Source organism: Drosophila guanche, unplaced genomic scaffold (genome assembly GCF_900245975.1).
Source record: "Drosophila guanche unplaced genomic scaffold, DGUA_6, whole genome shotgun sequence".
Classification (NCBI taxonomy): Eukaryota; Metazoa; Arthropoda; class Insecta; order Diptera; family Drosophilidae; genus Drosophila; species Drosophila guanche.
In genome coordinates this window covers 10,862,519-10,872,531 of record NW_022995743.1, presented here as the reverse complement: position 1 = coordinate 10,872,531, position 10,013 = coordinate 10,862,519, and the positions used below count along the sequence as shown (strand labels likewise).

General features: G+C 51.3%; 3 protein-coding genes across 7 annotated transcripts; 2 read left to right on the top strand and 1 right to left on the bottom strand.

The window, feature by feature from the left end:
- Positions 1–94: 94 nt before the first annotated feature.
- On the bottom strand, positions 95–1,236 carry LOC117592556 (dynein light chain roadblock-type 1). Its single transcript, XM_034286431.1, has 2 exons — positions 471–1,236; positions 95–409 (listed from the first exon to the last, which is right to left on the bottom strand). The coding sequence occupies exons 1-2, from the start codon at positions 492–494 to the stop codon at positions 95–97; spliced, it is 339 nt and encodes a 112-aa protein (XP_034142322.1). The 5' UTR covers positions 495–1,236.
- LOC117592014 (dynein light chain roadblock-type 2) lies at positions 818–1,405 on the top strand. The gene is made up of 3 exons (XM_034285468.1): positions 818–941; positions 997–1,075; positions 1,147–1,405. Exons 1-3 carry the CDS (start codon positions 939–941, stop codon positions 1,356–1,358), a joined length of 294 nt encoding a protein of 97 aa, XP_034141359.1. The 5' UTR covers positions 818–938; the 3' UTR covers positions 1,359–1,405.
- A 227-nt stretch (positions 1,406–1,632) lies between these two features.
- Positions 1,633–10,012, top strand: LOC117592007 (nucleoprotein TPR). 5 transcript variants are annotated; one of them, XM_034285460.1, is made up of 6 exons: positions 1,633–1,890; positions 2,553–6,931; positions 6,974–8,709; positions 8,762–9,081; positions 9,140–9,273; positions 9,496–10,012. In XM_034285460.1, the coding sequence occupies exons 1-6, from the start codon at positions 1,740–1,742 to the stop codon at positions 9,823–9,825; spliced, it is 7,050 nt and encodes a 2,349-aa protein (XP_034141351.1). In that variant the 5' UTR covers positions 1,633–1,739; the 3' UTR covers positions 9,826–10,012. The 5 variants fall into 5 exon arrangements, with proteins under 5 accessions (XP_034141351.1, XP_034141348.1, XP_034141350.1 ...); XM_034285457.1 differs by having other exon boundaries at positions 1,633–1,885; positions 2,548–8,709; XM_034285459.1 differs by having other exon boundaries at positions 2,553–8,709; positions 8,765–9,081.
- Position 10,013: the final 1 nt, after the last annotated feature.

Here is a 10,013-nt window from a genome sequence, read left to right as displayed (position 1 = left end):
TTTGAACCACTGTAATAACAGTCTTTTGATAGATGTATGAACTTTATATAGTTTGTTATATAATTAAAAATAAATAATTGTTTTTGATAATCAATTACGTTTGAAAATGATCCTGTGCGTTTTGTACGACAATGACAGTGATTTTGGAGTCAGGGGTTAGCAGCACCTCGTTGGTCCTTGTTCGCACTCTTAGCATTAAAAGTTCGTCTGTGGGATCAATTTTCTTCATACCTCGCTCCAGTCGGCACCGTATTGCTTGAAATAGTCCAGCAAACTGAACGGAATCATCCTGCCCCATTGTACTCTTGACAGGATGCCCTAGATTATTGAGAATTACTATGTCTCTAATGTTATTTTTTCTGCTGATCTGATCGAATGCTTCATCCACGTAACGTAGAGATCGGGGTGACTTCAAAAAGGATAAAAATATATGAAAAACTAATTAAAACAATTAGTTTGAATGGTCTTACTTTTTTTGGAGTTTCTAGTAACATTTTGATACAGTGATTTTCCCCGTTAAACTGTTTTTTTCACCCAGTTTTGGTCTTTCGGCCTTCAAACAAATGATATTATTGGTTTCCATGGCGCGTTTCCATTAGAAACTGATGCTATGTGGGTCATTAGGGCAGTATCTTTTTTTCATATCACAATTCCTGATTTGCTTTTCGGCAGGATCAAGGATATGTACAAGGGATTCATTTTTAAAATGATTGGTCCGGTCACAGTATGAATATAATTTTAAACTTTTAATTTATGGAACTGGTTCCTATCGGTTAAGCACAAGTGCTGGGAACCAGTTGGTTCATGATACTATTGAACTGTCAGGTATTTTTCGGTACATTTCTCACGGTCTATTTTATCAACAAATCCGCGGTCACACTGATCTCTTGTATTGAGCAAACAAGTTTACATTTTTTGTGAGAAACGAATTAATTAAAATGGCAAGTGTTAACCGTAATAAATATAACACACAAGCTATAGAATTGTATTTTTCAGTCGCAAGAAGTTGAGGAGACACTGAAACGGATCCAGAGTCACAAAGGCGTTGTGGGCACAATTGTGGTCAACAATGAAGGTGGGTATGCGGGCACTGTTGTGCCAAGATAGACACGGCTTACGATTGATGACCAATCCAATCCCAATTAGGTATTCCGGTGAAGTCTACTCTGGACAATACGACGACCGTTCAATATGCTGGTCTGATGAGTCAGCTGGCTGACAAGGCTCGGAGCGTTGTGAGGGACCTAGACCCTTCCAACGACATGACATTCCTGCGGGTGCGCTCGAAGAAACACGAAATTATGGTGGCTCCTGACAAGGACTTCATCCTCATAGTCATTCAAAATCCAACCGATTAGGCTGCTGGAACCCGAGAACTAAAAGCTGAAATTAACTAAAGCATATTTCTATACCTTAATATTAAACGTCAAAGAAATTTAGAAATATATTTATGCATAAAAAGAACAGGGCGCTGACATCATAACAAGTTTTGTTTTTTGCTGGACCTACAAACGTATAATTTAGTACCAAATCTAAATGCTATTCGGTATATTTTAATACCTTTTTTGATATACTACGGTAATTTGCTGGGGATCAGGCGGTATATTTTTTCGATAGGTCCACGGTCACACTACTTGTCGTCTGTTCACAAACTCCATAGAATTTATTTTCGCTGTGAGTTTCGTTTTAAAAAAAAGTAAAGTTTGAACCCATTTATAAAAGAAACATCCGCTGCCAACATGGATCTGTGCGGTCCACAATCGTTGGACAACATACTTGAGCCGGACGAGTTAAATCTCGTTCCGGAGAACGTACAAAAAAAATTGTCGGGGTACATTGAAAAGTTTGCAGATGAGTACTGCAAGAACCGCGCGGCGGCTAATCGTTTGGGTAAGTTCATCATTTGGAAAAACTAGAATGCACTCATGTGTGTTTAAGTGCTGATTTACAATGATGTTGTGTTTGCAACGGTGGGAAGGGGGTTTGCCGGCTGCAAGCCAGACGCCTGCTTCTGTTTCATCAAAAATGGGTGAAAAAATCCAAATTCAGAGTTAGCTAAAGGAAGTGCCTTTGCACAGTCATACAGATTATGGATGATATTTTGTTTTACTATTTAGTTGCATTTTATAGAATTGCATTTCTATTGCAAATTTTTAGCGTTTTTTCCGCATTTTGCACGAAATAGCTGCACAATGGCTGCGACTGTTGGTATTTTCAGCTGCTTCTTGTGCGAAATGCGGTAACACTGAACTTATACAGACGCGTCCCCAAATTTGTATTTTTTATTTAGCGCTCGAAAAACCAATTTTTTGCAAAAGTTTGTGTTAGCCGTTGTCCACAGTATGGATCTCAGAGGTCCACAGGGATTAGGAAATGTGTTTGGTCCAGACGAGCTGGAGCAAATGCCAGCCGGCATGCAGATTAAGCTGCAGACATATATCGATCAATTCTTTGGGGAATATTGCAAAGAACGCGCTGCTGCCCATCGGCTCAGTGAGTTGTTTGGCTACAAAATCAGATACTTAATTTCAATCAAATTGTTTTCTCTTTAGCCGAATCTGAGCAAAAGCGGGAGGAGCTGCAGAGCGCTGTCGAGGATCATAATGTGAAGTTGGCAAATTTCGAGCAAAATGTCAATGAGCTGCGCACTCAGCTGGACCAAGTGTCCGCAGAGCGTGATCATCTGCTGGAGACTATACGCAGCAACGAGCATATCGCGACGTCCTTCAGGCAGGAGAAAAACAGCATAATCGAGGAGCGTGACTCGCTCTTGACGTTGTTGGAACGCCAGAATGCGGAGCTGGAGCGTCTGAAGGAGGATCTTCACACCTACCGTCAGCAGCTGAGGAACGCCATCTCGGCCAAATGCGAAGCCATTGCGCGCGTTGACGAGATCCAAAGCAAGGAGGTGGCCCTGCAGACAAAGGAGCAGCGCATCGAGAGCGAGCGTCTCATGCTGCAAAATGAGATTCAGCTGCTCAACAGCGATCTGAACCGTAACAACAGCGAGCTGCAGAACATTCGGCGAGAGAACTCCATCAACACAATGCAGCTGGAGAACAGTCTGAGGGAGAAGTGCGATGCGCTGCAAATAGTTCAGGCCGAGCACGCCCAGGCCGTGGAAACCATCGGCCAGTTGAATGACAAGATAGCGGAGCTGACGAACAATGCCTACAAGCAGTCCATGGCCACGGAACAGTACGTTGCCGCGCTCAAGAACGAGCTGGATGCCAAGAACAAGCTCTATGAAATATTCAAGAGCACAGAGTCCCAGCAAGCGATGGGACAGGAAGAGCTGCTGCGGGGCATCGGTGAGCTAAGGGAAATGCTGAAATTATCAAACGAAGAGAACGAAAAGCTGCAGGCCGAACTGAGTGCCACAAAGGTGCAGCATGACTCTGAGCTGGCAGAACGCGCGTCCACGATCGAAGAGTTGAGAAAGGAAATCAGCGAAGCAAACAAATTGCTCACCCAAACAAGGGATCGGGGCCTGGAGGAGGCCATCTTCAAGATGTCGCCAAGTGCAGCGGTTGCCAGTCGCGTGATCAATCCCAATTTTACCATCACCGAACTGTACGCGAAGTATGTCAAGGCACTCGACGATTTGGAGCTGATGAATCTCGATAATTCCAAGCTGAAGCTGCACGTGGCATCCATTTTGAAGGAGGTGGAAGAGCGTGCACCAGAGATTGAGCAGCAGCGCATGGACTTCGAGAATCTAAAAGAAGCCTACGACCAGATCATCCCCGAGCGTGATGCTCTGCTCGAGAAGAAACAGTGGCTGGAGGAATCGCTGGAGCGGGCTAACTTTGACGTGAAATCGGTGACAAAGAAGAACGATCTGCTGGAACGTTCAGCCAAGGATCTCGGCCGACAGGTGTGCACGTTGCTGGACGAACTGAATTGCCTGCGTGCAGGCGTGCCCCACGTATCCCACCACAATAGGTCGGGCGATGACAGCAGCCAACCCCAAAACGTGCAAGGCGTCATTTCCGAACACCTAGTGACCTTTGATTCAATTGTTCAACTACAGGAAAGGAATCAGAAGCTGCTGCAGCTGACGCGTGAGTTGGCACAGACCATGGATGAGCAGGAAAAGGAATACAATATGAATATGCTGAAAATGGACAAGGAGCGTGCACAGAAGGCACAGGAAAGATGTGCCCTGCTGGAGGAGCAACTCGCGGAGAAGAACAATGCCCTCAATCTGATCAACTCCAAGTGTGAGCGCTACCAGAAGTCATTCTTTGCTGCCCAAAAGAGACTCGGTCGTCAGCCTCGCAGTCTGGATGATTCGGCCACGGATATGGATGTCAGCGAAACCGCCACCCTGGACACATCGGCAAAGGCCGCAGAGCACAACAACAGAGAAGAGGTCAGCCAGCTGGAGCAGCGCATACAGAGTCTGGAGCGGCAGCTGGTGGAGGAGAAAAGCAAGTATGCAGCGCTCAAGGAGAACTACGAGTACTACACCAGCGAGAAGCGGAAGAACGATGCCTTGGCCCAGGAACAATTCGATTCGATGCGCAAGGAAGTCCGCGAGCTAACCTCCACCAACTGCAAGCTGCTGAACTCCACAGATTTCCAGAAGGAACAGATCGATCTGCTGCACAGGAACGTGGAGGCGTGCAAGAAGCAAATCTCGGCATTGGAAGATCGTAATCGTAGCTACGAGAAGACAATCATCAAGCACGAGCAGACCATGCATCTGCTCAAGGATGAAACGATGGCGGCGCACAAAAAGTCATCTGCCGCCGAAGCGGAGGCCTACAATCTGCGACAGGAGAACCGCAACCTGAAGGACACGGCCACACGTCTGCAGATCGAGAAGGAGAGCTTCCATCGCGATCAGCACAGTCAGTCGCTGCTGCTCAACAATTTGGAGTTTATCAAGTCCAATCTCGAGCGTTCAGAGACTGAGGGACGCCTTCGCCTCGAGCAGCGGCTGGATGATGCGGCGCGAGAGCTGGCCGCCCAGCGGCGACACCAGCAAGAGGAGCAGGAAAAGTTCCAGGAGACCGTGAACGAATTCAAACGTCAAGCCGAAACTGCCATCAAGCTGAAGGAAGAAGAGCGGCAGCAGGCAGAAAAGTGGCAAGCGGAGCTCGTGAGTGTACGCGAGGAGCTGGCCCAAAAGGTTACGCAGGTGAACGAGCTAAGCAAGAAGCTGCAGGAGAGCCTGACGCCCTCGATGAACGAGAATCCGGTGTCGGCAGCCAACAAACGCGCACGAGAATTCGAGCTGAAGTACAACCAGGCCGCTGTTGAGATTGAATCGCTGCAGAAGGAGCTGATCTCGCTGCGTGCGCATGGCGAGCAGTTCTACAAGATGTCGCAGACTGCCGAGGCCGAGGTAAAGCGTCTGCACGAGCTGCACTCCGAGATGGTGGCCAATCACGAGGATGAGATGAAGAAGCTGAAGAGCGCCGAGACAGAGCTGAGGGCACGCATCGATGAGCTGGAGGCCGAGGCAATGCTCCTCAATGTCACCGAACAGACCAAGAGTATTAACCAAACCGATCAGGTGAAGGTGGCCCAGGATGAGATGAAGACTGTGCTCGAGAAGCTCACCGAATCGGGTCGCACCATCCGCACGCTGCGCACTGAGAACACTACGCTGGCCGAGTCGCTGCACGAAGTGGAAGTAAAGTATGCCAACGAAATGGTGCAGCATTCGGCTGATATCCAAGACCTGACCAAGCTGAAGACCGACAACTACAAGCTGAGGGATGAGCTGAACCAGCTGAAGGCGGGACAGGAGTCGCTGCAGGCCGCTCACGATGAGCTGGTCAAGGCGAATGCCGAGGCCCAAAGTCTGCTGGAGAAAGAGAAGGAGGAGACGGACAAACGCGTGGCCGATTTGAATGCTTTGAATGCCACATTGCACGACCAGATTGAGGCACTCACCACCAAGCTGACGGCCCTGAGTCAGTCGGGCACGAACACTTCCTTGCTGAACGAATCTCTGGCACTGGATGCGGACCAAAGTCTCAATATTTCGGGCTTGGCTGCGGAGGAGATACGCAGCAATGAGCAGCTGCTGAAGATCATCAAGTTCCTGCGCCAAGAGAAGGATCTGTGCGTGGCCAAGATGGACATTATGAAGGCCGAGAATGCGCGTCTCAAGTCGGAGCTCACAATTATGCAGAAGAAGTTGGACGAGGTGACTGTCTGTCTCAACCAGGAGCGCTCCAAGAACCAGACTGAGGTTATTTCCACCTTCAAGTACGCTGAGGTGTTGCGCAAGATCGAGACCCTGGACGCCATCACAGATAGCAATCGCATTCTGCGGGAGGAGCGCAACAGTCTGACACAGCGGCTGGAGGAGCTCACGAGCCGCATACAGAGTTTGGAGAAGGAACTGTTCCCGCTGCAGTGCAGCAACAAGGAGCTAACCTCGAAGATTGAGGAACTCAATTTGGAGAACACTTCGCTGCGCACCGAAGCCGTCAAGTGGCGTCAGCGTGCCAATGTCCTCGTGGAGAAGAGCAATCGCAATCCGGAGGAGTTCAAGCGCATCCAGACGGAGCGCGAGAATCTGGCCAAGCAGCTGACGGCTGAAAGGGAACTCAGCAAGAAGCAAACCGACGAGATTGGCCTACTGAAGTCGGAGCTGCCAGCGTTGATGGGCAAACTGCAAGCCCTGGACGATGCACGCAAGAAGCAGATGGAGGAGACCATAAATCTGCGGCAGGCAAACTCACGACAGACGCAGGACATTATGGAGCTGAAGAATCGCCTGCTGCAGAAGGAGGAGGAACTAATGAAGGCCACCGACGAGCTGGATGCCAAGGAGAAGGCTCTGCAGGAAAAGGACACCAAGGAGTTGGCCCTGCGCAAGGTGGCCAAGCGCTACAGGGAAGGCTACATAAGTCTGCAGGCGCAACAGGGTGGCGCCGACATCAGTGCCGATCTGGAGAAGGTACGCTCCGAGCTGGATGAACTTGGCAATCAGTACAGAGCCGCCAAGGAGGAGCTGGAGAAGGTGACCAGTGAGAATGATGCTCTGAAGAGTCGCCAAACCGAACCCGAGACCGATGCGAATGCCGTGCGGCAGGAGCACAAGGTGAAGGTGGACAAGCTCATACAGGATCTGACAGTGGCCAGAACGGATCTGGTCAATCAGGAGGCCACGCTGGCCAGCAACAAAACCCAATACGACGAGAACGTTGCCCGTCTGGAGAAGGAGCTGCAGGAGAGTATTGCCGCCAACAAGGAGGTCAACTTGCGGCTCACCCGCGAGAATGAGTCGCTGCACATGCGCATCAATCAACTCACGCGCCAATTGGGCTCCCAGCAGTCGACCAAACCCTCGACGAGCTCTGTCGCCGAGAAGGGCAACATATCAGAGTCCTCATCGCCGCGCACGGCCAATGTGAAGCCCATGTCCGGGTCGGCCACGGTCCAGCAGTCGGCCACTGTCACGCCCTGGCGTGGCGGGGAGACACCCTTGGCCAGCATCCGGCCCATTTCGGTGCAGAACAGCCGCACGGCTGCCATCTTGCCCACCAGCCAGCAACCGTCGGCGGGCAGTGCTTCCACATCCTCTTCGTCGACATCTACAACATCAGCATCGGCCAGCGGCAGCAGCTCGGCGGTGGCCAACACGGCCTTGGTGCCGCCGCAGCAGCAGGTGCACACCACAGGCAGTGGCGCCTTGGAATCGATGGCCTCCTCATCGCCCACATCTTCACACACAGACTACATGCCATCGACGAGCTCTGCGGCTGTAGCGGTTGCCGCCATACCACCCATGGGCGCCACCTCTGCCGCTGAGAGTTCCCAGGAAGCGGAGAGCGTGCAGCATCCACAGCAGAATGATTCGCAGCTATTTGCAGGAGGATCGCAGCAGCAGGTCGTCGCTTTGGTGTCGCCACGCGTGGAGGGCTCCTCGTCGACTTCTACCTCCACATCGACAGCGACTTCCACACCGAATCCAACGGCGAATCCCAGTGTGCAGGACGCGAGCCAGCAGAGCCAGCAGCCGAGCACATCCGGCAGCAGCAGCAGCTCCTCGACGGTTGTCAGCAGTCACAGCCGCCACACACCGTCCAGCAGCAATGTGACCACCACTCAGGCAGGCTGCTCCTCCATTGGCATCAAGCGTCCGCGCGACGTGGAAGGAGACTCCACCAATACCGAGGATGGTGTGCCCGAGAAGATGAAGCGTCTGCGTGCTCCCATGCACAGTGAGGAGCTGTCCGCCACGCACATTGGCGACTCTGGCATGGACGTTGATCAGATGCCCACCTCGTCACAGCGCGATCAGGAGGACGACATTCAGGTGGTGGACTCTGACGATGAGGACGATGTCTTGGCGGATGCCGATGATGGACCCGTCGACGGTGGCGAGGCCGATCAGGAGGGCTACGAGGACTCGTACGAGCAGGACAATGACATGGACAACGATGGTGCTGACGATGAGAATGAGATGGCGTCCGACGCTCAGGACAACAACGAGGTGGACATTGAGGAGCAGCAGCTGCAGGTGCAAGAGGAGAGCCAATTGCTGGACAACCAAGCTGGTGCTGCAGTGGTGGCCGCCGCTGCCTCTGCCTCTACGCAGGAGAACAACCAGAGCCAGGCCATCACCAGCGGCAGCGGAGAGTCTTCGAATCCAGCCAAATTGCCACAGGCCGAGACCTCCCCATGGAAGCAGGCGGTCGCCTCGACATCATCAGCAGCAGCAGCATCTCGGCGTTTGGAGAGGTAAGTCCGGGAAAGACTTCTTGATGCAGTGTTTAATTTGAAGACTTTCCAGCAGCTCCGTGGAGATTGTTAGCTCTCCGCAAGTGTCCAACTTTAGTGAGCAGCCGGCGCGTGTGGAGACAGCAGAGGTAGATGGAACCGCAGCTGTGGCGCCCGACGAGAGTGCTGGACCCAGTGGCGAAGGCACAGCAGCAGCATTACCCCAAAAGCCAAACGAGGCAGCCGAAACCAATGCAGCCGATGCCGCCAGCAAACTACCCAGCGAGAGTGACTTGGGCGGAGCAGAAGATATCTGCGAGGCTGACGAGGCATTTGCCGAGGAGACGCTGGAACCTGGCCAGGGTGAAGACTCACAGCAGCTCGGGAACGAAAGTAAGCAGATGCACGATGCTCGATGAGGAATTTAAAGTTAACCTGTTGACATTTGCAGATCAAAATGTAGGCACAAGTCAGTCTGAATTGTCGGATAATCAGCCAAATCAAGCGGAAGGCGGTTCGGGTGAGGCCAACGAAGGCACAGATGGCGTCTCCTCAGAGGGTGAGAAGCAGGCAGTGGGTGTTGAGGTAAGAAGGCGACGCTTTTAGCAAAGATAGCGTAATCTCTGACCATTAGCCAGTGGCGTTGGGCTGGTTGTGCGGGTGCAGGTTGGTGAAACTCCCGGCTGCATGCTACTAACTTCAGTTTTTATTATTGTTCAAGTCTCCCTTGTCCACCTTGATCGCTACTAACCATTACCTTCAGCAGCTGTTCAACATTCAAGCACAATCAAATTTATCTTTTTAAAGGAGGAGGGACGTGAGGCAGAGGCCACTTCACCGTCGGATAACACGCGATATCGCAACCTGCGCAGTGGCTTGCCGCCCAACAACAACAATAACAACAGCAACACCAACCGCGGGGTTCGCAGGACACGTGGGAATCCAAACACGAACCAGAATCGTTCACGCATTGTGTGGCAGCGTTCTGATGGGCCAAACAATCCCAATATGCAGGGTGATCAGGGTTCACCCACTAATCGTGGATACAACAATCAACGCGGCGGTCAACGTCCGCGCGGCACTCGCCCGCGTCGTCAGCCGACAAACAACTTTAACAACAATCCCGGACGTTACTAGCAGGAACCGGATTCCGGCGCATCACCAGACGAGAGTCGGCAGTAACATTTTTGCCTATATATCGGTGGAGCATAAAGACGCATCGCACCGTCGCATTTTCTTGATTAGCTCGTCGTCGGTTCTCGCACATTCAACTAAATATATTTAAGAACTATAATTAAAATTAAAATAAAGCCAATTAAATTGAG

Coding starts and splice junctions, on each gene's coding strand:
- LOC117592556 (XM_034286431.1), bottom strand. CDS start 494: ATGTTACTAGAAACTCCAAAAAAA. Junction 410..470: donor TACTAGAAACTCCAAAAAAA/GTAAGACCATTC, acceptor TCCTTTTTGAAG/TCACCCCGATCTCTACGTTA.
- LOC117592014 (XM_034285468.1), top strand. Junction 1,076..1,146: donor AATTGTGGTCAACAATGAAG/GTGGGTATGCGG, acceptor AATCCCAATTAG/GTATTCCGGTGAAGTCTACT.
- LOC117592007 (XM_034285457.1), top strand. CDS start 1,740: ATGGATCTGTGCGGTCCACAATCGTTGGACAACATACTTGAGCCGGAC. Junction 1,886..2,547: donor AACCGCGCGGCGGCTAATCG/TTTGGGTAAGTT, acceptor AATTGTTTTCTC/TTTAGCCGAATCTGAGCAAA. Junction 9,274..9,495: donor AGCAGGCAGTGGGTGTTGAG/GTAAGAAGGCGA, acceptor ATCTTTTTAAAG/GAGGAGGGACGTGAGGCAGA.